Below are 25722 nucleotides of genomic sequence, written 5' to 3'. Positions count from 1 at the left end.
CAGCTGACCAGGTCTGCCCCGGTCGGTCTGAAGCCCTCTGGATTTTGAAGATACAAACCTACCCCAGCGATAGGCCCAGTGGATGGAGGAGTTCCAGATGTACACAGAGCTGGTCATGTGGGAGGACTACAACAGCAGGAAAAGTATAACTAATATGTTACTTTATTGGGCAAAGAAATCTGCAGCATTCTGAAGCTCACCATTCTTCAAGCCTCACAGCAGTCCTATGAACCCTGGGAATCTATTGCTCCACAAAGCAGAAGAAAACTGTGGAGTGACACAAGTTTTTCACTAAAGACCAATCTGAAAGAGTAGGGATAGACCTTCATGTACAGCCTTATGCACACTGACTGCTGCGTGCAGTTTCGGGGGCTTGGCAGACTCTCAGTTTGGAATGTGATAGTGAGTTATGATACTTTTTTGGTCTCTTTTTGATTGTATGGTTTAGTAATGTACAGGCCAGACAAGATGATTTAATGGTCCCTTCTGGCTTTACATTTTATAACTTGGAATCATCACCTGTGGGAATGGCTGCACTGGTAAGGGGATCTCACATTAGACAGAAGCTTAGATAATACACATGGTGTTGGAATTATTATCATCAGTGATACAGGTTATCTCTGACACCAGTATAACCGTAAATTAATTTATTACACTTAAAGGCCAAATGATATTCATACAGTTGCTCCAGACGTGCCTCAGCTACCTAAGCAATCATCAGACCCATACAATAAAATGCAGTTATTAGTATTGAGCAGGTACTGACAACAAGACTAGTCCTTGAGTCCTCCAAATATATGTTGACTAGCTGTAAGTTGAACAGGCAGGCAGACACTAGCAAGTGACCCCACCTATTCTTTCCCCTTTTATACCTTTATAATACATCTATGTATCTAACATCAGTCAGTTTTAGGTCTCCACTTTTGTCAAAACCAGTCTGAACCATCCCTGACTATTTGCTTGGCAAGTGTCCAGGGACTTCAAAGATTCCTTTCACAATAGTTTACTTATCTTTATCATAGCTGCAGTTGTCCTAGGAACTTTTTCTCCATTATTCATTCCTTTTAATTAGTCCTTGCTAATAAAGGCTCCAAATTTAATTTCTTATTTTACCTAACAAAGCACTCTTTCAAGGTTTCATTTTTTTATTATTAGCAAAGCAAATTAAACCTATATATTCCTACACACGGGTGTGCAGTTGAAGCCTCAAAAGAAAGGATGAAAGCTCCAGGAGGGGCAGCACTCTCAGAAATATGTACAGTGAGACAATAGCAAAGGAGAGCAGGTCGCCAGGATTGCATATCCACAGTGAGATGCATTTACTGTGGGAGGCAGTATGAGCAGGTAAAGGAAAAAGGCCCAGCACTAGGACACCACTGCAAGGAATATGGCAGGTTGAACAATATTAGCAGTGCATGCAAGAACAGACAAAGGTCTCAGAAAGCTTTAGTCAGACTGCACAAGAGGGGAATAACTCATCACAGTGGTGATCGCATCATAACTCTTTCCTTGAGTCCAAGAACATCTGAAATTCAGTCTTTTGGGACAGGAAAGCAACAAGGGACAATACCAACCGCTATGTATGCAACAATGTTGATGGGGAAAGGGTCTGTGCGATAGCAGCTGGATAGCGCACCTTCCTGCAGTGTGATTCATTGGGGTTAATTGGCCTTGAACACACCCTTTACAAAGAGCAAGAACAATCTAATAATGTGCAATGAGGACACATTGCAGCCAATAGGAAAATGTGATCTCCTGGTGACTAACCTGAAAAATAACAGGTGGTAGGTACCAGCTGAAGTTTGTTGTAGTGGATCATACACACCATGGACCCTTGGCGCATACAGTGGTACAAGCCATGAATGTGATCATGGCGCAGTGTCAGAATTTTATAGTCTGTCTATGGGAAGTGTCCCATAGACAATGGAAACAATTTTAAAAGTAAATGGGATGCTTTCAAAGGTAACAGGTACTTCAAAGGAAAGCTGTGACTGAAAGTAGACCTCACAATGGAACCATAGTGCTTACCATGAAGAAAAATTCCAGTTGCACTACATAATCAAGTATGCAAGGATCTCAAAAGTGTGCAGAGTAGGGATGATATAGCACCTGTAGAGACTAGTCACATCTCGATTAAGCAGCATGATAGTGGTAAAGAAGTCATCAGGCAAATTATGCATCTCCATAAACTCGAAGCCATTGAACTGGGCATTGAAAAGATGCAAATGTTGACTGCTTACAATTAATTACATCTTGGCAGAACGTTCTTAAGCCAGAATTCTTATGATCTGTGATGTGAGGAATGGAGTTTGGCACATAAACTTTGATTAAAAAGTCCAGCATATTGACAACTTTTGCAACACTATTTGTTCACTACAGATGGCTGCGCATACCCAGGTGTTCCAGAGAAGACTCACCCAAGGGCTGGAAGGACTTCTGGGGTAAAAATAATTGCAGATGATATCCTCACTGTAGGCAAAGTGAGCAATAAGGCAGAAGCTGAACAAGACGATCACTGAAAACTACAAGATTTTGTACAATGATGCAGGGACAATAACATAACTCAGCCTGGAAAAAATATGACTCAGACAGCATGAGGTGACATATAATGGATATCTGCTCAGAGCAGAGGAACTGAAAGTAGATTCCCAACAAGATCAAGGCAGTCAGAGACATGCCAGCACCAGTGGATGTAAAAGTTCTTCAGAGGAATGGTACATTTTCTCTCCACATCTGATTGCAGTAGCAGAACTCATTCATCAGTTCACAAGGCAGGACGTTGCATGGGACTGGGCAGGTCTCCAACAGCAAACATTTGACATGCTGAAGCAAATGATAATGGATGTCACTTGTCCTGAAGTACTACCAGCCAGGAGGGAAACTGACACTCCAATGTGATGAATCAGAGAAAGGATTGGGTGTAACTTTTTTGCAGAAGCGCCAATCACTTGTGCCAGGAGAGCCCTGTCAGAAACTAAACAGGTGTACACCCAAATAGAAAAAGAGCTTCTGGCTTTTTGAGTGGTATGATTTTACCTATGGCCAGCAAGTAATAGCGCAATCAGACCACAAGTGACCCCTGGAGACAATCATGGCGAAGCCTCTTCACAGTGCTCCAAAGAGGTTGCAGTGCACAGTGATGCACCTCCAGCACTACCAGGTAGAGATCAGATATTTTCCAAGATGTTAAAGGTTATCTGACACCCTGAGCAGAACAATGAGTTGGGGAAAGGGGATCAGGGAATTGAATCTATCATCATGCTACGCTATTGCCCAATTTTAACAATGAAGCTGATGAAAATCAAAGAGGCTATGGAAAAGAGCACTCAACTATAGGTCAACAAGCAGGGCCGGCCTTAGGATTTATGGTGCCCTAGGCGAGATTATTAAACTGGTGCCCCTGTGCCTGATCTGCTCTTAGCAACACAAACATAAGCTTATAGTATTGGAAAACTTGCCACATTCACATTATTAAAACCAGTTTAACTTAATTAAGCACACTGTAATGCTGATGGACTAGCACTAAAGAAGCAGCACTATAGAAAAAATTCTGATATGACAGAATGATGCAAATAATATATTTTTTTTAATTTATCAAAATTTTATTGGAAATTTATATGAAGAGGTATTGAAACAAAGATTTGTTTTTAATTAAAAGTAATCTTTCTGGTTTTTTTGGCTGCAAAATCAGTAATAATGTCATCGTATGACAAAGACAAAGTCATGTCTTGTTCGATCGCAAGAATAGCAAGACCAGTCAAGCGTTCCTGACTTATTGTAGAGCGGAGATAGTTTTTAATGAGCTTTAGTTTTGAGAAACTCCGTTCTCCTGATGCTACTGTTACAGGAATTGTCAGTAGAATATGAGTGGCAATGTACACATTAGGATATATGTCAACAAGTTTGCGGGTATGAATAAACTGTACAATGTCCATCACCGATTTTGCATGTGGCAACATTGATGACAGTGTACTCAATTCTTCGTACAGTTCAAGTCCATTTAAATCAAAAGTATCACCGTGCTTCAGGAGGCTCTCTAGATTCTTGCACTTTGTCATTAGTTGCTCTTGTTTTCCTATTTCGTTGAATTTAGTTATGTCAAACAAAAATCCAAACTGTTCATGGTATACTTGCAAGGTATTAAACCTTTCATCAACAGCAGATACTGCTTTATCCATCACAACATTAAAAAATTCAACCTCAAATTTCTTTTCTGGATCGTCTATGGGCATGATCTGCTGTACAGATTCTTCATAAAGAAGTGTTCCTGGCCTTTTTAACTCATATTAACTATGTATTTACTTTACGAAAGTTGGAGAAAACATTGTGAAAATGTAAAACATTGGCTGCCCAACTTCTGGGCTGGCAAAAGTTATACTGACTCACAGGGAAAAAAAAAGCAGGAGAATCTTAGTACAACATATGGTCACTCTATACCAGGGGTCGGCAACCTTTCAGAAGTGGTGTGCCAAGTTCACTGTAATTTAAGGTTTCTCATGCCAGTAATACATTTTAATGTTTGTAGAAGGTTTCTCTCTATGTCTATATTATATAAATAAACTATTGTTATTATCTGAGGTCTTGGCCACCGGTCCTGCTCAGGCCACTGCCAACTGTGTAAATGAAACCCCAAACCGGCAGCGGGCTGGTGGCTGGAACCCTAGACAAGGATCTCAGGCCCTGCTCAGCCCGCTGCTGGTCTGAGGTTCTGGCCACCAACTCCTGCCAGCCAGGATCCCGGCCGCCAACCCCCCACTCAGCCCGCTACCAGCCTGGGATTCTGCTCACCCAGGCTGGCAGGAGGCAGAGTGGGGCTGGCGACTGAGCTCCTGACTGGCAAGGGGCCAGCAGCCGGAACCCCGGAGTAGCAGTAGGCTGAGTGCTGCTGGCACCCCAGACTGGCTGCAGACTGAGCCACTCAACCCCCCACCGGCCCTGCTCAGCCCGCCACCAGCCCACTCAGCCCGCTGCCGACTGAGTGAATGGAACCCTAGGCTGACAGCAGGTTGAGTGGTTCAGCTGGCCTGCTCAGGCCGCTGACAACCTGGGGTTCCTTGGGGGTCCCAGGCCAGCAGCAGGTGCTGAGTGGGGCTGATGGCTGGTATCCCAGCTGGCAATAGGGCAGCAGCCGGAACCCCAGAGCAGTGATGGGCTGAGCCACTCAGCCTGCTGCTGCATACCATCAAAAATCAGCTCACCTGCCACCTTTGACACGTGTGCCGTAGGTTGCCGACCCCTACTTTATACACTAGTAAGGAGATGAGCGTATTACAGTTGTTGGAGGGCTCTTATCAGGAGTAACAGGCTATAGGAAAGTCAGTCAACATTTTTTGTTTCTCTGATGAAAACTGATCCACTCCCTGCCTCAAACCAAACCTGTCACTAATAATTGTCAACAACTTAATTTTCTGTTTTTGGCTAAGATATTGATTTAAAAAAAATATTGAAATTGGATTCAGGATTGTTAGCAAGAATTTTTGGCAAACAAAGTTGTTAAATGACAATCTAAATGGCAACACAGTACTGCTTTCATGCTTGGCTCACCCCCCAACCTGCTGGTCCAACAGCTGCAGTAGAGGAGGAGATAGGTGGGAAACTGCAGGACCCCAAAATCCACCTCTTGGGGTGCAGAGTGGCAACAGCAGCAGCAAACCCTCAGGTCCAATCACACGCCAATGGACACCGCCGCCAGCCAAACAGACCATGGTGAAGTTAGCACAGCATCTGATCTCAGGGACGGGGCACCCATGGAGCCATAGCAGCTAGTCCTGCCCTGTGCAGCTCCCCCCGGATGAGATGGATCGCTGGCAGCTGCCAGCCCGGGGGAGAGGCGCTCCCCAGCTAGGGTGGCCAGATCCAGATGTCCTGATTTTATAGGGCCAATCCTGATATTTGGGGCTTTGTCTTATATAGGCACCAATTACCCCCACCCAGAGTGACCAAACAGAAAGTGTGTAAAATCAGGACGGGGAGTTTGGGGTGGTGGTGGTAAAAGGAGCCTATATAAGAAAAAGACCCCAAAATTGGGAGTGTCCCTATAAAATAGGGATATCTGATCACTGTACCCCAATCCCCTTACCTGATTTTTCACACATCTGGCTAACTCCAACCCAGCCCTGTGTGACATTCCAATTCTGGCTGGCTGCCTGCCGAGGAAGTGAGTTACTTTCACTTTCATTCCTCAGCAGGCAGCCAGCCAGCCTCCCCTCCCCCCCAGCACCTCACTCAACCCAGCCCTGATGGAGGGGAGGGAGAGAGAGAGGGGTGCTCCTGGGGAGGAGGGAGAAAGGAGGGGGTGCTCCATGGGGCGGAGGGGAGGTGAGCTCCTTTCCCAACCCTACACCCTCCCCTTCCCAGAGACCCCAGCAGCCAATCCCATTCCTCAGACTGTGCTGCATTCGGCTCTCTCTAGGACCCAGCAGCCCTGCTTCTCCACTGTCTGGGCTGCCTGCAGAGTGGTGCCCCCAGGGAGAGTGAGGCCCTACGCGGCTGCCTATTCTGCCTATGCCTAAGGATGGCCCTGTCAACAAGAGACCGATATTTTCAGGCTGGCCAGAAGACAAAAGTCAAGTTCCTGTAGGAGCAGAACCATATTTTCAAATGAAAGATTAGCTATGTATGCAGGATAAAATCATGTTTCAAGGACAGAGAGCTGTTGTTCCTGCCTCAATATGTAAGGATGTTATGCAAAAAATAATGCCTCACACCTTGACAATGACAGCTGTCTTAGGTTTGAGAGTGTTTACTGGTTGGGAATTTTTACACAACTCTGCTTATTGATAGAAGGGTGTGACATCGGCCAGTTATGTGATAACAGAAAGAGACTCTGTTCCTATGTTAGCTGCCCACACAACCTTAGGGAAAAGTGAGAGTGGACTTATTTACCTTCAAGGAAAAGCAGCACTTGATTACAGTGGACTACTATTCACATTTTTGGGAGGTTGATGACCTTCTTGATACAAGAAGCAAGTCAGTGACTGGTAAACTGAAGGTCCACTTTGCAAGATAGGGCATTGTGGACACTGTATTCACCTACAGTGGACACCAGTTTGCCTGGGAAGATTTAAAGGGCCCAGAGCTCCTGCCGCTGAGGGGAACCCAAGCCCTTTAAATCCCAGCCCCAGTCCATCCACTGGAGCCGCGGCCGGGATTTAAAGGGCTCTGTGCGGCCCGCAGGGGGATTCTAAATCCTCCGCACACGGCACTCCGTAGGCAGCCCAGAGCCCTTTGACTCCCAGCCGCAGCTGGGATTTAAAGGGCTCTGGGCTCTCCGTCACTGCGGGCAGCGCAGAGCCCTTTGATTCTTGGCTGCGGCTGGGATTTAAAGGGATCTGGGCTCCCCGCTGCTACGGGCAGTGCAGAGCCCTTTGATTCCCGTCCGCGGCTGGGATTTAAAGGGCTCTGGGCTGCCCCCAGAGTGCCATGTGCAGGGGATTTAGAATCCCCCCTCGGTCCACACAGTGAGGCTCCACGGGCCGCATGTTGTGCAGTCCTGGTTTAGAGGGACAATTTTTCTGCATTTCCCTTTACAAATAGATCATCAAGAATGGAAATGGAAATGTGAATTTTTAAGAGTTAACTTGATAGTTAATATGCACCACAACAACCAAAGGCTATGCTTCTGTTACTAGGGAGTTTGTTTTTTTGTGGGTTGGCATCTTTCTTACCACAGAAATGAACTCAAATTATTACTGAAGATCAGACATGTCATACTGTAAAAATGTCACTTTATTTATTTTACTCAAGATTCCCCATTTAGGATTTAATGTTTTTAAAAAATTGATCCATTATACTTGCATACTATACACTACACATGTATTATTATTAAATGCATACAATGCTATGCAATGTTACTTATTCCCTGGCCCAAAGAATTTTGTCATAAGAGTGGTTAATATTTTAAAGTTGCTTAAACTATGTAAGAATGGATTGTTGTAAAGTAGTATTTAAATTGCTCTTGAAGTATCAGTTGGCTTTACATTTTTTAGATTTGAAGTTAATTCATTAAATTAACTAGATAGCTTTAAATTATTCACTCATTAATTTAAATAGTCAAGTCTTTGTGTGAGCGCTGTACTCTCTTGTAAGCGATCCAGTGCCTTTTTAGCCAATGTTTCTTCTGTCAGTTAACAAATCCTCTGAACGCTTCCATTGTGCTGATTTTCAAAACATGCTTTTGCCTGATTTATAAGAAGCATCTATTTTATATTGGTGTATTCCAGTTTTAACTTTCAGGAGATGGTACATAAATCCTTATTTGAAGAGAGAGAAAACAGGCTATTGCTGTTGATTTAATCATCAGACACCTCAGGGAGCTAGAGGTCATATTCTGAAATTCATCTATGTGTTTATTCTCTGGAATCATAAAGGGTTCTGAATAACTATACATCCCAAAGTGATATATTTACTGTATAAGGCACGGTTGCCTAACCTATGACTCGTGGGCAGTACACGGCTCACCAGAGCATTTCATAAGGCCCGCAGCTGCTTCAACACAATATACTAATGGCTGATTCATTAGTGTTTTGTCACCATGTTTACATCATTTTAGTTTAATCAAGTGTGTAACTAGAGAATACTGTACATACTGTTGATACCTAAATACATAGGAAACAAGATGAACTTAAAATATTAAATCAATACAGCTGACTTTAAATCTTATTAAAATACGTAGAATCCATTTGGTCCACATAAGATTGTGCTTAGCTTTATATAGCCCACCTCTGCAATGAGGTTGGGCACCACTGGTAAAAGGGAATCTTGTTGTAGTTAATTTTGTTTAAAAAAAAAAGTATACTGAAATTTCTCAGAAGTTTTAGATGCTGACGTTCAGAGTGGATTTGATTTAAATCATGATTTAAATCACTAGTCAGGAAGACTCACTTTAATAATGGATTTCTGCATAAAAGTGCATTCTTGTTGGTTATTACTAACCTGAAGATCCTGTACGTTCAGACATGTTCCTTTTGTCATCTTCAGTGCCGCTTCCTCCTGAGAAGGAACACTTCTCATGATGTTGTTTCATTCGAGAAACCAGGCCGTGCATTTCTTTGTTGCACTGTTTGCATTTTGCACACATGCCTGTCTTACCCACAGGTAGAGGAACTTCATTAAAATATTCCCAAACTGGGTCTCTTTTACGGCCTGCTGCCATTATAGGTGTCATAAACAGATAGTTAAGGGTTAATGTCTCTTTTACCTGTAAAGGGTTAAGAAGCTCAGTGAGTCTGGTTGTCATCTGACCAGAGGACCAATCAGGGGACAGGATACTTTCAAATCTTGAGGGAGGGAAGTTTTTGTGTGTGCTGTTAGTGTTTGGTGGTTGTTCTCTCTGGGTTCTGAGAGTGACCAGACATGCAACCAGGTTTCTCTCCAATCTCCCTGATACAGGTTCTTATAGATTCAAAATAATAAGTACTAGGTGATAAGGCGAGTTAGGCTTATGTTTGTTTTCTTTATTTGCAAATGTGTATTTGGCTGGGAGGAGTTCAAATGTGTATTTGGCTGGAAGGATTTTAATTTGTACTTATATACTTAGGCTGGGAGGGTATTCCCAGTGTCTATAGCTGAAAGACCCTGTAACATATTCCATCTTAAATTTACAGAGATAATTTTTACTGTTTTTTCTTTCTTTAATTAAAAGCTTTTCTTGTTTAAGAACCTGATTGTTTTTTTATTCTGGTGAGACCCCAGGGGACTGGGTCTGGATCCAACAGGGAATTGGTGGGGAGAAAGGAGGGAAGAGGGAGAGAGAGGTTAATTTTCTCTCTGTGTTAGGATTAGTTTCTCTCTCAGGGAGAGTCTGGGAGGGGGAGAGAGAAGGAGGGGGGAAGGTGGATTTTCCTCTCTGTTTTAAGATTCAAGGAGTTTGAATCACAGTGATCTTCCAGGGTAACCCAGGGAGGGGAAGCCTGGGAGAGGCAACGGAGAGAGAAAGGGTTTACTTTCCTTGTGTTCAGATCCAGAGGGTCTGGGTCCCGGGGCAAGGTTTTGGGGGGACCAGAGTGTACCAGGCACTGGAATTCCTGGTTGGTGGCAGCGCAACAAGTACTAAGCTGGTAATTGAGCTTAGAGGAATTAATGCTGGTACCCCATCTTTTGGACGCTAAGATTCAGAGTGGGGAATTATACCATGACAGAAGGGTACACTCAGAAAGACCTCAAGACTTCTGGAATATGCTGCTCAAACAGTTTCACTTTTGTTTTTACTGCCTGTCTCTCCCTTCTCACATTTATCTCCAGACTTCTTCTCCTTGTCCATATCTATTCCACCCCCAGCAATCTTCTATTCATTGAGCTTTTTGAAACTTTGCACTTTTAGAGAGAAGTATGGAATTGACTCTGTGTACACAAATTTGCAGAGGGACAATAGGGTTGAAGTCTGTTGTTTCTCAGCTCTGTGTATTATTTAATTATTTATTTCAAAACATTTTTGCTGTTAACAAGCATGTTATCTCTGGAGACACAAATCCACGGTTTGAGTACTGCAAAACTAAGCATCTCTGATGGTATCTTCTAGACTAAGCACTGAGTCCCATTGGGAAGATAGAAAGATTACCCTAAATAATTTATGAAGAAGCTCCTGGAACCCCATAAGATTGGGTCCTTAATCTATGAACTATTGGAACTAATTTATAAAGCTTTTCTTAAACATGACATGACTGTATTGTCTTATAATATAGAATTAGAATTTATAATCCCTATTCCATGATGAGATATCTTTGAGCTATAATGTATCTTAATTAAAACTATCTTTAGAAAAGTTTTTTCCTTAAAAAGCATTTTATCAAAAAAATTAGATTTTTTTTATTTAAATCAGATTTTTTAAAAATCATTGTTTTTTTAGCTACCCTGCTGATGTTACATTCTAATGAAGGAAAACACATATTCAGTAATTTACCAATTTTTGCCTTGTCTTGGCATAAAAGCTGTGTTATCAACTCTAAATGCTCAAAAATCATAACTTAAGACCTTAAAAATAAATTAATAAATAAAACTTGAGTCATTAGGGCTCATGTTTAAGTGAAAACTGAGAGTCTCATTTAATTACACTGCTCTACAGCCAAAATGCTTCTGAAATAAATGTAATCCAACTTTACTAATTCTGGATCAATGAGAACGAAAATGATGCTTAAAATTGTTGATTGGCTCTAGTTTTCAAGATATGCTATTGGGTCAGTATATACGACCGTTGACTTGGGAATGGCGGAGGATAAATGAGTTATAAAGGGAAGGAATCTCAATTTAAACCAGAAATGACTAAAATACATCTTTGACTGGATCTATGAATAAATCTATGACTGGGTTTGGACAGTACTTGCTTTTTAGGCAAAACAATGAATGATGCAATCTGAAGCTGGTATTGTGTCATACATGATATGAATTGCATCATGTTATTCCTAGAAGTCATGGATGATGCAATCATAACGAAGCTTACATCACTCTGCTGAACAAATTGCCCTATATCAGCTCTAGAAATCATACAGTGTCGTGCTCTCTTATTTGTCAGTGTTTGATTTTGCAAAGGGACACATTTCTGTTTAGCCAAAGTGAGCAGAGATGCCTCGTACTTGTGTGAACAGTGCAGATAACTTCTGCTATGTTTGTGGTGAAGTGACTTTTGCATCACAAAAGCACAGTAGAACCACTATGGTTAAGAAAGCCTATCACCTTTATTTTGGCTGCAAAATTGGAGATCAGGACAAGAGGTGGGCCCCACACATATGCTGCAACACTTGTGCAACAAATCTTCGCCAGTGGTTGAACAGGAAAAGGAAATCTATGCCTTTTGCAGTGCCAATGATTTGGAGAGAGCCAACAGGTCATACCAGCAATTGTTACTTCTGTATGGTGCCTCCAGTTGGGAAAGGTGTGTCAAAGAAAAAAAAGTGGGCTGTGCATTATCCAAACATTCCATCAGCTATACGCCCAGTACCCCATGGAGAAGGACTGCCGGTTCCTGATGCACCAGAATCATTCTCACTTGAGTCAGATGAGGAAGAGGAAGAGGATGAAACTTCTGATCCTGAACCATCAATGTCACAGGACCCACATTTTCTCCCATCCTCCTCCTCTGAACCACACCTCATAACACAAGGTGAACTGAATGACCTTGTCAGGGATTTGGAACTACCCAAGAGTAAGGCAGAGCTGTTGGGCTCCAGACTACAGCAGTGGAATCTCCTGGCAGGCTATCCGGGCAAATGGAGCCCATCAATGCTTGCAGACTATTGCTGGACAGTGACAAGAGATGCTCCATTTAATGAATACAAGAGACAAGCCAAGAAGCGCCGAGTAGACACTGAATAGGACTAAACTATGTACATAATAGTTTTTTGCCTTTTGTTTCATAATGAATTTTATTTATATAACCCTTTTGCTGATTTTTAAAGTGTTACATAAACAGGACAGGTGAAATATTATCATGTAAAGCAACCATAAACACATGAAAGACCTCGGTTTACAATTTATTATTAAAACTACTATCTACACAATATACATAGACATAAAATGTAAAAACTTAAATACCTTAGAAACAGTAGCCAATCAGTTGTTTTAATTGTCATATTTGAATTCAGCACATCACAATACATAATAAATATCAAATTTTATCTCTGAAGCAGACGACTTCTCAAAAATTATAGACCAGTGTTATCTGGGGCCTTATAAATAGTACTAAATAGTGTGAGTCTTGGCAAAACTGCAAAAGATTAGTCAAAGTTTGCCTCCTTTGTACCACATACTGGTTGTCTTCATTATAGATTTTGCTTTCCACTTCCAGCAGTTTCTGAAGATGCAGCATGTAGAGAAATCTGTATGTATGTCTGGACATTACTTGAGGCATCACAAAAAAAATGTTCCATGAGCATAGGGAAATGTCATATTGTAGTGCACTGACCTTTGGCTTTCTATCTGTAGTACTTCAGGATTGCTTTTTCAAATCTCCTTTTCAAATGCTATAGAGAAATAAAGTTTCTTCTTCGAGTGATGTCCCAGTGAGTGCTCCACTTCAGGAGATTGTGTGCCCATGTGCCTCTAGGAGAATTTTGACAGCACTACCCACTTGGGCCCCACATGCACTTGCCCCGTCTTGCGCCTGTAGCGGCGGTTAATTAGCATTTTGTGGCCAACACCCACTCAGTTCCTTCTTAAACACCCTTGGTCCGAGTTGGAGCTCTGGCAGTGCCTCTGCACGACTTACCTTTAGATATAAGATTAGCAATATAGTGCAGTGGATAGAATAGTTAGTTAGAATTTATTCCCTTTTTGCTCCCCGTTAAAATATATATATCTTATTTTTATTTTTACATTTCGTTCACCCCTCTTGGGAACAATTTTACCTGAGAATGCCCAGATTTTCTGGCTTTAAATGTTGCTTCTGCTGCTGAGAGGCAATTGCAGTCTCAGGCCTTGGCTACACTGGCGCTTTACAGCGCTGCAACTTTCTCGCTCAGGGGTGTGAAAAAACACACCCCTGAGTGCAGCAAGTTACAGCGCTGCAAAGCTCCAGTGTAAACAGTGCCCCAGGGCTGGGAGTGCGGCTCCCAGTGCTGCAAGCTAATCCCCACGGGGAGGTGGCGTACCTGCAGCGCTGGGAGAGCTCTCTCCCAGCGCTGGCGCTGCGACCACACTCGCACTTCAAAGCGTTGCCGTGGGAGCGCTCCTGCGGCAGTGCTTTGGAGTTTCAAGTGTAGCCAAGCCCTCAGACAGACATTTCCAGTGTGTCCACTGCTTGGGGGGTAATACATGTACATCAGAAGTGTTTCCATTGCCACAATCTTAAGGCCCATGCCTTAAGCAGGAAAGCGAGGGACCTTAGACTTGAATGAATCCTTATGGAGAAATCTCTCTGCCCAGCCTCTGATCTGGGACCACAAACGCCTCCTGGTCATTGGTTGCCTACTTCAATTTCTGACAGACCTTCCCCACTGACTCTGCATGGGAGGGACCTGTCTCCCAGGAAAAGGGCAAGGAAGAGAGCTACCACTTCTCCTACAAAGGGAGCCTCCAAAAAGAAGTGTTCTTCAACTTTCTTCACATCCTCAGTACTGACCGTGCTGCAACTAAGTACCTACGGGTCGATTAGATCTTCTGATACAGCTGATACCACTAAAGCCAAAGACCCAAAGTGGGAAGGCTCTCAGAAGGACAGCAGAGACAAGACTGCCCCTTCTACTATAGCACTGACTGCAGCAGCTAAACACTCAGTACTGAACACCTCTGGAAGTGCCTCAGCTTATGGCACCATCTTCTGGCTCTCTGGCACATAGCGCAGAGACAGTGGTACCAAAGTCTATTTTACCTCCTTTGGTACAGACAGCCTCGGCACTGGTCTTCCCAGTTCCACAACAATTATTGCCAATGCCATCTTCAGTACTGAGATCTCTTGGAATACAGCAGTTTCTTTGATGTAAGGACCTAGTAGTTGCTGCAGCATGAGAATCGCCTCTTCTCGGTACCAATATAGCATCGGTACATTCAGCACTGTTACACACACCAACAAACAGATCTTCCCCTCCTTTTTCTAGTGAGGAAGGCAACGATCAGGAAGGAGATGTTTATTCTTCACACCATTCTTCACCCATCCAGGGAATCATCAGACCAGATCTAAAGGAACAGCCGGGGCACCGTTCCAGAGATGACACTCAGGGGTGCTATGGGTATCCATGGATGCCACCACCAATGCCATTCCCACCACAGTGACCATATTGGTACCTGTGGGCAATATATAGGCAACATTATTCCATGCCTCCCAGTATCTCCAGGGAAAGACAGAGAAGCTCCACATCAGCATTAGAGTCGGGACTCTGCGAATCCCCTGAGGAGACTTTTGAGGAAACGGAAGAGGCTCTGGACCAGGATGTCACTCCTGCAACTAACACTTCCTCCTCTTCAGCCAGTTTGTTTACTTTTGCACAGCCACCCGCAGCTTCCAGTGGCCGTGATTTGCTGTTCCTGGCCAATGGGAGCTGCAGGAAGTGGCAGCCAGTACGACTCTCAAGGCCAGTCTTACTATGAGGCCAGCTGAGGTGGCCACCTCAGATGCCAGACTGGGGGGGTGGGGCTCAAAGGACTCTCCCATTCCCCCTCACTTGGGTCAAAAGTTTGAAAGGTCTCAATTCTGCCTCCTTCCTGTTCTACTCCTCTCATGGTACTGCTCTGCTACCTACCCCAATAAAGGAGAACTAACAACTTAAAGTGCCTTGTTCAAAAATTTTAAGTATCACTTAACTTTCAAATGCCTGAAGCCATGGCCTCTCCACTTTGTCACCATTGGGGATTTCATGCCAGTAATGTGTTGGATGGAAACTTCTATTTTCATTGTCTTTGGGGAACATGAAGTTTTTCACTTGCTATGGCCCATGCAATACAAGGAAGTCCCTCAGGCTACTGCTAAAGTGGATCCACAGTCCTGTATCATCTAGACTTAAGGAACTAAACTCAGCAGCAGCTGTTTCTTGCGCCTCCACCACACTCTTCTCTGATCTACACTTTTCTTCAGGAATGTTCATGGTTACATCCATTTGAGATGGAGATATGGATGCTGCAGTAGCTACCAGGTCACCTGCACTCTGATTAACAGGAAGATCAGGCATCTCCTCACCACTCACATCCTCACTGGGGCCGGAAGGCTCACTGTGAACATTTGTGTCTATGTATTTCAGGAGAGCTCCTTTCTGCTTAGATAGAAAAGCTTTCTTTGCTTGCTTTCTTCTTCTGAATGCTGCCCCAGAGGGGCATTTTCTTCTTTCACTCATGACTGCTGTTCTGTGCCCACTATAGTGGCTCTCAACACTCAGTTCAAGTGGACAAATAAGCAGGCTGGTAGCAGGGCCTGAGTGAGGGAAGATACCAGCGTTTTAAGGGCCTAACTGGCTCCTACTACTTCAGTTGACTGCCTGTTCTCCTCAAGTGGGTTCAGGGAAGCAGCAGGAAACAGGAAGCTCCCTGAGAAGCTGGTGTTGATCAGTCCAGGCTCCTGGGGGTGCGAGATAGTTACATAAGAGGCTCCTCCTCCTCTCTCTCCATGCAGCTCCTGCTGCTTTCTGTTATTCCCTCTCACTTTTAATCCTGCCTGCCTGTTACGTCTCTTGTGTCCTCCTTCCTCCAGCACAGCACTCCACCATTGAGAGCAGGGAAAATACATATGCACCAGCAGCAGACACAATTTTCTACACCGCACCCCACAGTCTGGCACCTGAGGCAACCGCCTCAGTTCGCCTCATGACTCTGTAAGGTTCTGTGGAGACTCCCTGTATAGCCTCTCCACTTTCTTCTTCTTGCCTGGTGGTACTGTTGCATTTTCTGTCTTTCTTCGGGGCTTTCTTAGGTATATATTATCCTAAGCGCTAAAGGAATGATTTCACCCTTAGCAGACTTTGAGATATATATATTTTAGCATTTGAGCTATGGGATTTTAGACTGTGACACCTTTGTGGAATGGTTTATGAGCATTTACCCAAAAAGCAAAAAAATTAAATAGCATTCGTTATGTGAAAGGTCTTGTGTAGTGTTCTTGTTCATAGGTATCATTTTCCTTCCCTGGGATTGCATGTTGGTTCAAGTGAACAATCTTTATGAAGCACTTTTTTGTATAACCTTTTGTCTTATATGTTAAAACAGTGCTATTTGTTTCCACCATAAAACTTTGTGGAATTTACAAATAAGGTAGTGTATCAGAGTTAACTGTACATGTTTTGATTAACTACCTAATTTAAAAATCTGTTATGACAATAAGTGAATATTTTCTTGTTGTCCGTATCTGAAGATATACATCAGTTGTCCTACTTGGATATGCCATCATTCCAAAATAAATTGCTATAATAAACAGATGCTGCTGATAGCAAACGAAATCTCAATGAAATAAAAATGTAATTTTGTCAAATTGCAAGCAGTTTGTTTCTGTTGAGTGTCCCATTGATGTTGCTATATATTTTTAGAATTCCACATTCACGTGTTCTATATTATAAAAAGGAATTATTTGTCATAGTATTTACAGTGGCTTCTTGTCATAAACAGATGGTTAAGGGTTAATGCCTCTTGTACCTGTAAAGAGTTAAAAAGTTCACTTAGCCTAGCTAACACCTGACCAGAGGAACCAATAGGGGAACAAGATGTTTCAAAAGGAAAGAGGGAAGTTTTTCCTTTGTTTAGAGTTTCAGTTTCAGCCGGAGTGAAAAATATCAAGGAACCAGCCTCTTACCAGAGTAGTAAGTTTTAGAAAGGAATAAATAGGTTTATGTTTATTTCTTGTAACCTGTCTTATGCAATTAGAGGTAGAATCAAATTGGGTATTTTTTTGTCTAACTAAATTTGTGCCCAGGGGAACATCCTCTGTGTTTTGAATCTGTTATCTGTGATAGTAGCTGGTATGCTAATCTCTCCCAGAGGGTTTTCTTTTACCTTTCTTTTCTTTAATTAAAAGCCTTTTTCTTAATACCTGATTGATTTTTCCTTGTTTCTAGGTCAAGGGGATTGGATCTGGACTCACCAGGGATTGGTGGGAGAAAGGAGGGGGGATGGTTAATTTCTCCTTGTTTTAAGATCTAAGGGATTGGATCTGGACTCACCAGGGAATTAGAGAAGGAGTCTCTCAAGGCTACCCAGGGAGGGGAAGGTTTTGGGGGGAAAGGGAGTGATCCAGACACTGAAAATTCTGGATGGTGGCAGTGATACCAGATCTAAGCTAGTAATTAAGCTTAGAAGTGTCCATGCAGGTCCCCACATCTGTACCCTAAAGTTCAGAATGGGGAAGGAACCTTGACACTTCTTAATGTTAATACTGATTTAAAAGAGATTTTGTTTTTGTTTTCAATTTTCTAAGCTTGATTTTAAATTTCATATTCATAAATTCAATATTTCCTCCTTATCAATCAATACAGAAGTTGTGATATCAATTCTCTCCTGGATAGAATAGTCCAGAATGTACTGCTGTCTTTTCTCTGTCCAGGCTTGGTTATAATTCTGACCTTTTTTATTGTAATGTCATGCCCTTAATTATATGTCAAAGTCCACAAGGGAACATTCTTGTTTAAACAAAAATACAGAAGTAGATTAACCTGTTGATTTTTTGTTTTGTTTCATAATTTCAAAATAGGATCCAAATGAAGATACAGAATGGAATGACATATTAAGAGATTTTGGAATTTTACCTCCAAAAGATGAGCCAAAAGATGAAACTGAAGAAATGATTTTATGTTTACAGAAAGAAGCAGAGGGCAAGTAAAGTTTAAAATTTATGCTCTTAATATAGCAAAGTATGAAGATCTGAGGACTCTTCAGAAACATTTATCATGAACAAAAGTTCTAACGTAATTCCACTCTTAAAAATAGAATACTTTGATTATTTTATTTGGTTGTGTTTTTTTATTTTTAATTTTCATTTATTTGTTTGTTTATTTTATTCAGTGTAATATACTTGTAAAATAACAGAATAATAGCACAATAAAATATATAGATGTGCTAATAACAAATATTACTGTACATGGTATGTAAAAAGACAAATCAGCAATTCACTATTGGACAAAGAAAACCTACTTTCGGATTTTACCACACAGGGTGGTTGACGTAAGCAATATTAACGTTCAAACAAACTACTGATCAGTTATCTACCCACACAGGCTGGTAAGAATAAAGGGGATCAAATCAGAAAATCAGTCTTCAGAAGGAAAATATGTCTCAGAAAATTATCTTCTTGGAACTGCATTCCAGTACTTCAAATTCCCCATGTGTTTTGTGTATTCCGCACTGCAAAACAAATTTTTACACAGTGTATGTGACCCAAAATAATAAGGGCAAAGTTTTCAAGAGACCTCTGGATTTGTATCCACTGCTTGGCAAATCAAATATTTTCATTCCATATTACTTTGGGGCCTAGTTTGCATGCCCACATCTATCATGCAAATGCTTACACGTATGTTTAACTATGTGCCAGGTGGTTCAATAAGACTACTCATTGTGCTGAGTTAAACACATTTTAGTATTTGCAGGATTGGGGCCTAGGTATTTACGCTTATCTAGTCAGCATGTGCACTAAAAGCAAAGATTTAGAGTGCCTCAAAACATCCATGTGCACAACTGCTAGTGCCGATTTAGAGACTGCAGGCTCTATTCTGCCCTCTTCCTCAGCCCTGTTTGATGTAGGTTTTGGGGGGCTGTCAGGAAGCTATTTACAGTTCCCTGATTCTGTGCCAGCTATTCCTAGCATGAGTTAAAGCAGTCTAGGGATCTTATCTCGGAGGATTCGTGGAGTGGAGCAGAATTATGTCATGCCCCTGCCTCGTTCTCACTCTGCCTCCTCCAACTCCCAGCATGCCCTTTACATTGGTGGCGAGGATGCAAATAGTGTAAGAGCTAGCTCAAGTTGCTTTATGACACTGGGAGTTTCCCCTGTTGTAAGGGGAATTCTCTGTTGTTCGCTTCTGGCCTAAATCCAAAGACTTTACATTACCTGAAAGATGCAAAATGGCTGGAACAAAATGGGAAATCTGAGGCTCCTATGAAAATTTAACCCCAGTACAGACATAGTTAAATCCACAATTTACCATGTTATGTTGTGTCATGCTGTCTGAGAGCAACATAATATGAAAATGACAAAGCATATAAAGTAACTTATAGTTACTCAAACTTCAGTTATTTTTCTCTTTCTTGCCCAAGGTTGCTCCAGTGTTGACCAAATTTATAGGTGAGACCTGAGATGTTTTTCAAACTGATATTGCTTTCCTGCCTGCATCAAAAAATTCTGCACATAACAATATTGAAATATACATAGCTTTTTAGTTTACAAAAGCTGACTAATTATTTGGCTTGTTCTTTTTAGTGAAACCATTTGAAAGAATGACTCTTAAAGAACTAAATGAAGCTGAAGATGACTTTGATGAGGATGATATGAAAGCTCTTGAAATGTATAGGTACAGTAAGATGTTTCTTGCCATATTCACAGTACATATTGTTATTTAGGGTGTTTCACAGATATGGGATAAAGAAAAATTCCATCCCCAAACTGAGAGGAAGAAAACCTACCTACATAGTTATATATTTGAAAATTAAATATTCAGCTAAAAATTAATGCTATTAGTTAGAAAAATATTACTTTACCGTCTGGATGGTATTGGTTTGCAGATAGAGTAAATGATTTAAAGATACATTTTTCTTTATTGCCAGGATATGTGTAGTATATTTATAATTAAAGATTCAGTGGTACAGTATTTCATTCACACACTGTAATTACTACTTTAGAACCCTTAGCACATATAGACAGTGCATACTATTTAGTATTTGTAAAAGATTTTTAGTACATCTGTTGTTGGTCCCATATATGCAGAATCTTCTTTTTTTGCCCCTTATCTAGTACCCATTCTATTTGGTTTCCTATTTCTTAATTCAGAAGGATGGCTTTATCTAAGTAATATTTTATATATACACAGTATTTATTATAAATGATTATATATAATCTCAAATCCCCAATAAACTATTAATATCATTATACAATGCTTTCTTACATACAGTATGATACAGAGTCAATATGTCTAAGCACTTTGGCTTCTGGGTCAGAAAATCATAGAAGCTTACACCAAGATTTTTAGGGAATAGTCAATTTAGTCATATTGACCCCGTGTGTATAACAAGTATTTTATAACAATAATTTACAAAGTACTTTTGCCAAGATCTTTGGGTAGTACTGTACAATGACTCATAAAAATACAGTGTATGACATTGTCACGAGGTTGCTTGCCACTTTAAGGGGGATCTGGCCTCAGGTTATCTGTAACAAACTAATTTAAGGAGTCCATCTAGGCAGTTGATTGTATAACAAGTGCTCAGCTCGGTTACAGGGGGGTGCTCACAGAGAGAGACGCTCTCTCAAGACCATCAGAAAAAATCTCCCAGAGACCACCAGCCACAAGGGGAAGGACTGTGTAACCCCTGAGACCAAAGTAAGAGATGTAATTCACATTTATTTTGGGTTTAACAAAGTAGAACCAAAGCAGAGGAATTTTGTCTTACATTCATTTGAACTGTGTAGAATTCTTAAAGGGGCCTGAGAGAAGAGAAACTGAGGCAGAGATTACTTGCAACATGACGCTAGTTCAGTAGGAGGCATGCCTTGCAACAGACATATACAAAATAAATGCATCAATGTGATAAAACTATCCACTTGAACTAAAAACTAGAACTGGATTTGAACTATGCCCATTATAGTATATTCCTGTACTGTTAGAACTGCTAAAATAGTAGCAATTTAGAAATACTAGACTGGTGTTGATTCCAAGTGTCTACTGCTATTTTATGATAGAAAGAATTTTAAAAGAATGTTCTCATCAGTTGTGCACCTAAATCCTTACACATCATGGTAGGAATATATTAAATTTATTTTGTTTAACACTTTTTAAAAGAAAGTCAGCTGCTGACTTAAAACAATGGCTTTGTTTATTTCAATAAATTTTAATAAAAATTGGCCCTTGGCTGTGAATTTTCTCACTTTCTACATTGTCATTATTTTTATAGATGAAGACTGCCACCTAGTGCTTTTTCATTCAATTTTTCATTACAAAATTGTGCAACAGTAAGGTATTAAACTCTGGGTTGCTTTACTCAATACATTATTTTGTTTTCAGAATCATAAAAACATTTTGACTTTTTTTGAATTTGTGTTGCTTGCCTTGTCTTCACTGCAGTATCAATACAGACATGTAATATGTTTGTTGCTTTAACTTTCTTTTCCTTAATATTTCATATCCTTAATGTTCCTTGACTGATGGAAGTACATATAGTTTCTCACTGACTAAATGCAAGCACTGAAGCTTTCTAGCACAAAATTATTCCATTAAAACTTAAAAGGCAGTCAGATATAGATTATTAAAAAAATTGGCACCACATTTCAAAAACAGTTGCCACTTTTCCAAAATGTACAACAGTATCTATCTAAAAGCAGGATGAAGTACCAAAAGTTGAAAATCATGGTTGTAATATTTCAACCATAAATGATAGTGGGTTTATTCAAAGGAACTAAGAGATACAAAATTGATATTAATGTAAAATAAATTTTAAAAAATTGTATCAAACAATTTTTGTTTCTGAAATAGGCAACAACGGTTGCAAGAATGGAAAATTCTTCAGAAAACGCAAAAATATGGGGATCTGAGAGAAATTTCTGGTGATCAATATGTGAAAGAAGTCACAAATGCTCAGAAGGATGTGTGGGTTGTAATTCATCTATACAGATCAAGGTAATGCTATGATTATATTTTTCAAAACTATTTAAGAATCTAAAACACTTAGCAAAAAAAGATATAAGATGATAAGAGAGATAATATATGCAAAATAGATTATAATGTCATTGTTTACTATATCCCCACTTGGGGGAAAAGAAATCTTATAAAATAAGATTTCTCCTCTGTTGGTCCGCCTTGCTCCATCAGTGCACTGCATAGGATTTCTTCATCTTTGTCTCACATAGAGGTCATGCAAAAGATCTTTCTTGCTAGCTACTGTTGGCAGACATGAATTGTGCTGGAGCGCAAAAGTTCCTCTGTAGCCCTCCTTCAAGATTCTTCTCTGAGGATTTTGCTGCCTTTTTCTTTCTTTCATTCATTCTCTCCCTTCAACAGATCAGCAGTCTGGTAGGGTGAGAGGCTTTCCCGAAGGATTGAGGAAGGTTGGGGTTTGGATTTCCCTAATTTAGCAGTTCTCCAAGGAATTCCCTAGTGGTAGCAGTAATTGCATTAGGATTCAGTGGTAAGATCTAAGGACTCCGATGCTGAACTCTGTGGGTGGGGGGGTTATTTTGTTTTTTGTGTTTCTGTTTGTTTTTTTTTGAGACAGGACATGGCTTTTTTCTTAGTACATTGGGAGGCAGTTTCCACTATTCATTCAATTGCCATGAAACAAGCCTTCCTTCCAGGATCAAGGATCAGTCAAATGGAAATAAATGCTTTTAAAAATAGGGTGTGGAACCTTCCATACTGTCATAATGGCAGACTCCTTTTGCCCTAAGAATCCCAGAGAGGGCCCAAGTATCAGTGCTCAGTCTCTGTCTTCTGATCACCCATAGACTTTTCGGTTCATTACCCACAAGGCTTCAGCAGAAGTTCCCAGTCCAGGATGGGTTTTTTTCTGAATTACAACGTAAACTATGTATCTTATTTATTCTGTCTTAAAAAGAGTGGATGCAGTTCTGGACACCACAAAAAGTTCTCAAGACAAAACTAAAGAAAATAGGAAAAGCAGTCTCCCTCATACACAAATGACTGGAAAAGACAGTGAACTCCAAATGATCCAACCTAGTAAAGAGGAGAGTCATCATTAGGGCCTTCCAAAATTTATACCAAATTCAACAAAAGGCCACTAAGTTCTTCTCAATTCACAAGATTAGTTTTGGTTTAGAGGAAGGAACGAAGAAGTTAGTCACTGTGAAGGAAAACTCCATCTGTGTGGATGGAATAGGTGTTCCTAAAGACCAGAAGATTGACAGTTTGCTGAAGAGTGACTCTAAACCTTTCTCCATTGTCTTATGAACATCCCTGGCCTCTGAAATTGAAGCTTGCACAACTGTGTTCATCATTTGCTCATTCCACAGAGAGAGAGACCTTGTAATGATCTGGAGAGAGATTCTAAGTAAAATGAAGTTACATCAAAATAGCACTTATCTTTCTGTATAAAGCAACCTGGGATATTACCAATTTCTTAGCCAGTTTGCTCCTTTGCAATACCTAGCTTTGTCTTGAATATGGCTTTGGGCCTTATATACAGATTCTCTCTCTCGGCAACCTCATCCAAATTGGATGAGACTATTTTGAGAATCTTGCATGAGCATTTAGTATTTTTCAGGCCTAAATAGGATAGGCCAAGATTTTCAACAGAGATTGGTGATTTTAAGTGCCCAAATTGAGACATATTAAAGGAGGCTGTTTCTTTTTCCATAGGATCGATTCTCAGCACTTTCTAAAAGAAAAGCCCATTTGAGATATCTCAAGTTGTTGGCTTCAACAATACCAAAGGTACTGGTGTCAGATACATAATATGTAGACAAATATGAGAAGAGAGATGAAAATATGTTTGTGTGTCAGAATTCACTACCATCTGTATTACAAAGGAAGGAAAAACCTAGAGTGTAAAGGATTCAGAAGAGTACAGTGCACATGCTATTTGAAATTTCAAATTTGTGAAATAGTGAGTAAAATCCATTAGTTTTATTAGAGCTGTCTCAATTCTCATGGAGACGCAGCTGAGGTCTAATGTTCCTGAAGTTCAGATGTATGCCTTATTGTGAAATCTGGAAGATTCATTGGAGCTCCTTTTTTTCTCTGTCAAAATTTCAACAACCAATGTTGAGAATATAAGCATTCGGAAGCAACATAAGGCTTCTATCCAACCTTCTGGTGCCAAGCTAATCATTGTTTTGAAGGCTGGAAGTATGCTAATAGTTTTGCGCTGGTAGTTCTGAGTTCACCATCATCCATCCCAGGCAGTTCTTATGGATTAAAATACTGCATGCAGAATTGCTATAGGATAAGTTATAGTTGTGATGTTCCCCTCTGGTGTTTCTGGACCAGTGATCTGCTAGGTCACGCCAATACTTGACTCTGGGAGCCACCCTTACCTTGCTTGTCTGTGAGAACCTCCACTCCTGGACTGCTATTTGGATTGTGCAACCAAATGACACTAGCCAACATCTCCGGTCCCAGACACAGCCCTAGGAACCTCCGTATTGCAGTGCCCAGTTATGCTTGCTGGACACTGCAAGCTTATATAAGTTTGTCAATTTAACAAAGAAATAGATATGTACCAGGCTTGTTATCCCCAGGGGAGTCTCTGACACACTTCAAACCAAATGCAGTGCTTCAAGTAGAATAATTAAACAGATTTATTAGCTACAAAGATACCTTTTAAGAGATTATACGTCATAGCATAACAGGTCAGATTTGGTCAAATTAAATAAAAGCAAAATGCATTCTAAGCTGATTTTAACACTTTCAATGCCCTTACAAATTTAGATGCTTCTCACCACAGGGTGTCTGGTTGCCCTTCAGCCAGGCTCTCCCGTTTGACCAATGCTTCAGTCAGTTGGTGTGGTGTCTGTAGGTGTAGGTGGAAGAGTGAGAGAGCACCACAGCCAAAACGAAGATCTGGGAAATATCAGCTCCCTCCACGATTTCACCCTCAGCCATACTACTCACAGGGGCAGTTTGACAACCAACACCGTCGTCACCAACCTCCCAACAGGCACAGACAATCGCCTGCACAAGAGACACTGTCCCAAACACCCTCTAATAAGCAGCAAATTTGAAGGTGTGGTCAAGGTCTAGAGAACCTCGTGCCTGCTCCAGTTGCTCCTAGCATCTGTAACACCATCTACACACTGACAGTTTGGCAACCACCTAGCTCCATTTTTACTATCTTGGATGCTCATTACCTTAGACGGATGGGTCCTTGAAATAGTAATGGAAGGTTACTCCATCCCCTTCCTAGCTATACCATCCTGCCAACCTTCCTCCCTTTCCCTCTTCAGGCCATCCTGTGGGGGGAGGTTAGACATCTTCTTCAGCTGGGAGCCATAGAAGCAGTCCTTCCACAATACAGAGGATGCGATTTCTACTCGCAGTACTTCCTGGTACAAAAGAAGTCTGGTGGTTGGTGCCCGACCCTAGACCTTCGCAATCTCAACAAGTTTGTCGAACTACAACATTTCAAGATGGTCAACCTATCCACCATCATCCCAGC

The 25722-nt window shown here is 41.1% G+C and overlaps 1 protein-coding gene across 1 annotated transcript in view; it reads left to right on the top strand.

Annotated features, from left to right (window-relative positions):
• PDCL2 (phosducin like 2) overlaps window positions 1–25722 on the top strand; it is a 48134-nt gene that overhangs the window by 4297 nt on the left and 18115 nt on the right. Inside the window, exons 2-4 of the mRNA XM_030564890.1 lie at window positions 18098–18218; window positions 19820–19910; window positions 22086–22229. Of these exons, the coding sequence (XP_030420750.1) occupies window positions 18098–18218; window positions 19820–19910; window positions 22086–22229 (356 nt within the window). The remainder of the gene's footprint in view (window positions 1–18097; window positions 18219–19819; window positions 19911–22085; window positions 22230–25722) is intronic.

Source organism: Gopherus evgoodei, chromosome 5, assembly GCF_007399415.2.
Source record: "Gopherus evgoodei ecotype Sinaloan lineage chromosome 5, rGopEvg1_v1.p, whole genome shotgun sequence".
Taxonomy (NCBI): domain Eukaryota; kingdom Metazoa; phylum Chordata; order Testudines; family Testudinidae; genus Gopherus; species Gopherus evgoodei.
Note: the sequence above shows the minus strand (reverse complement) of the source record. Positions and strands in the feature narration are given on the sequence as shown.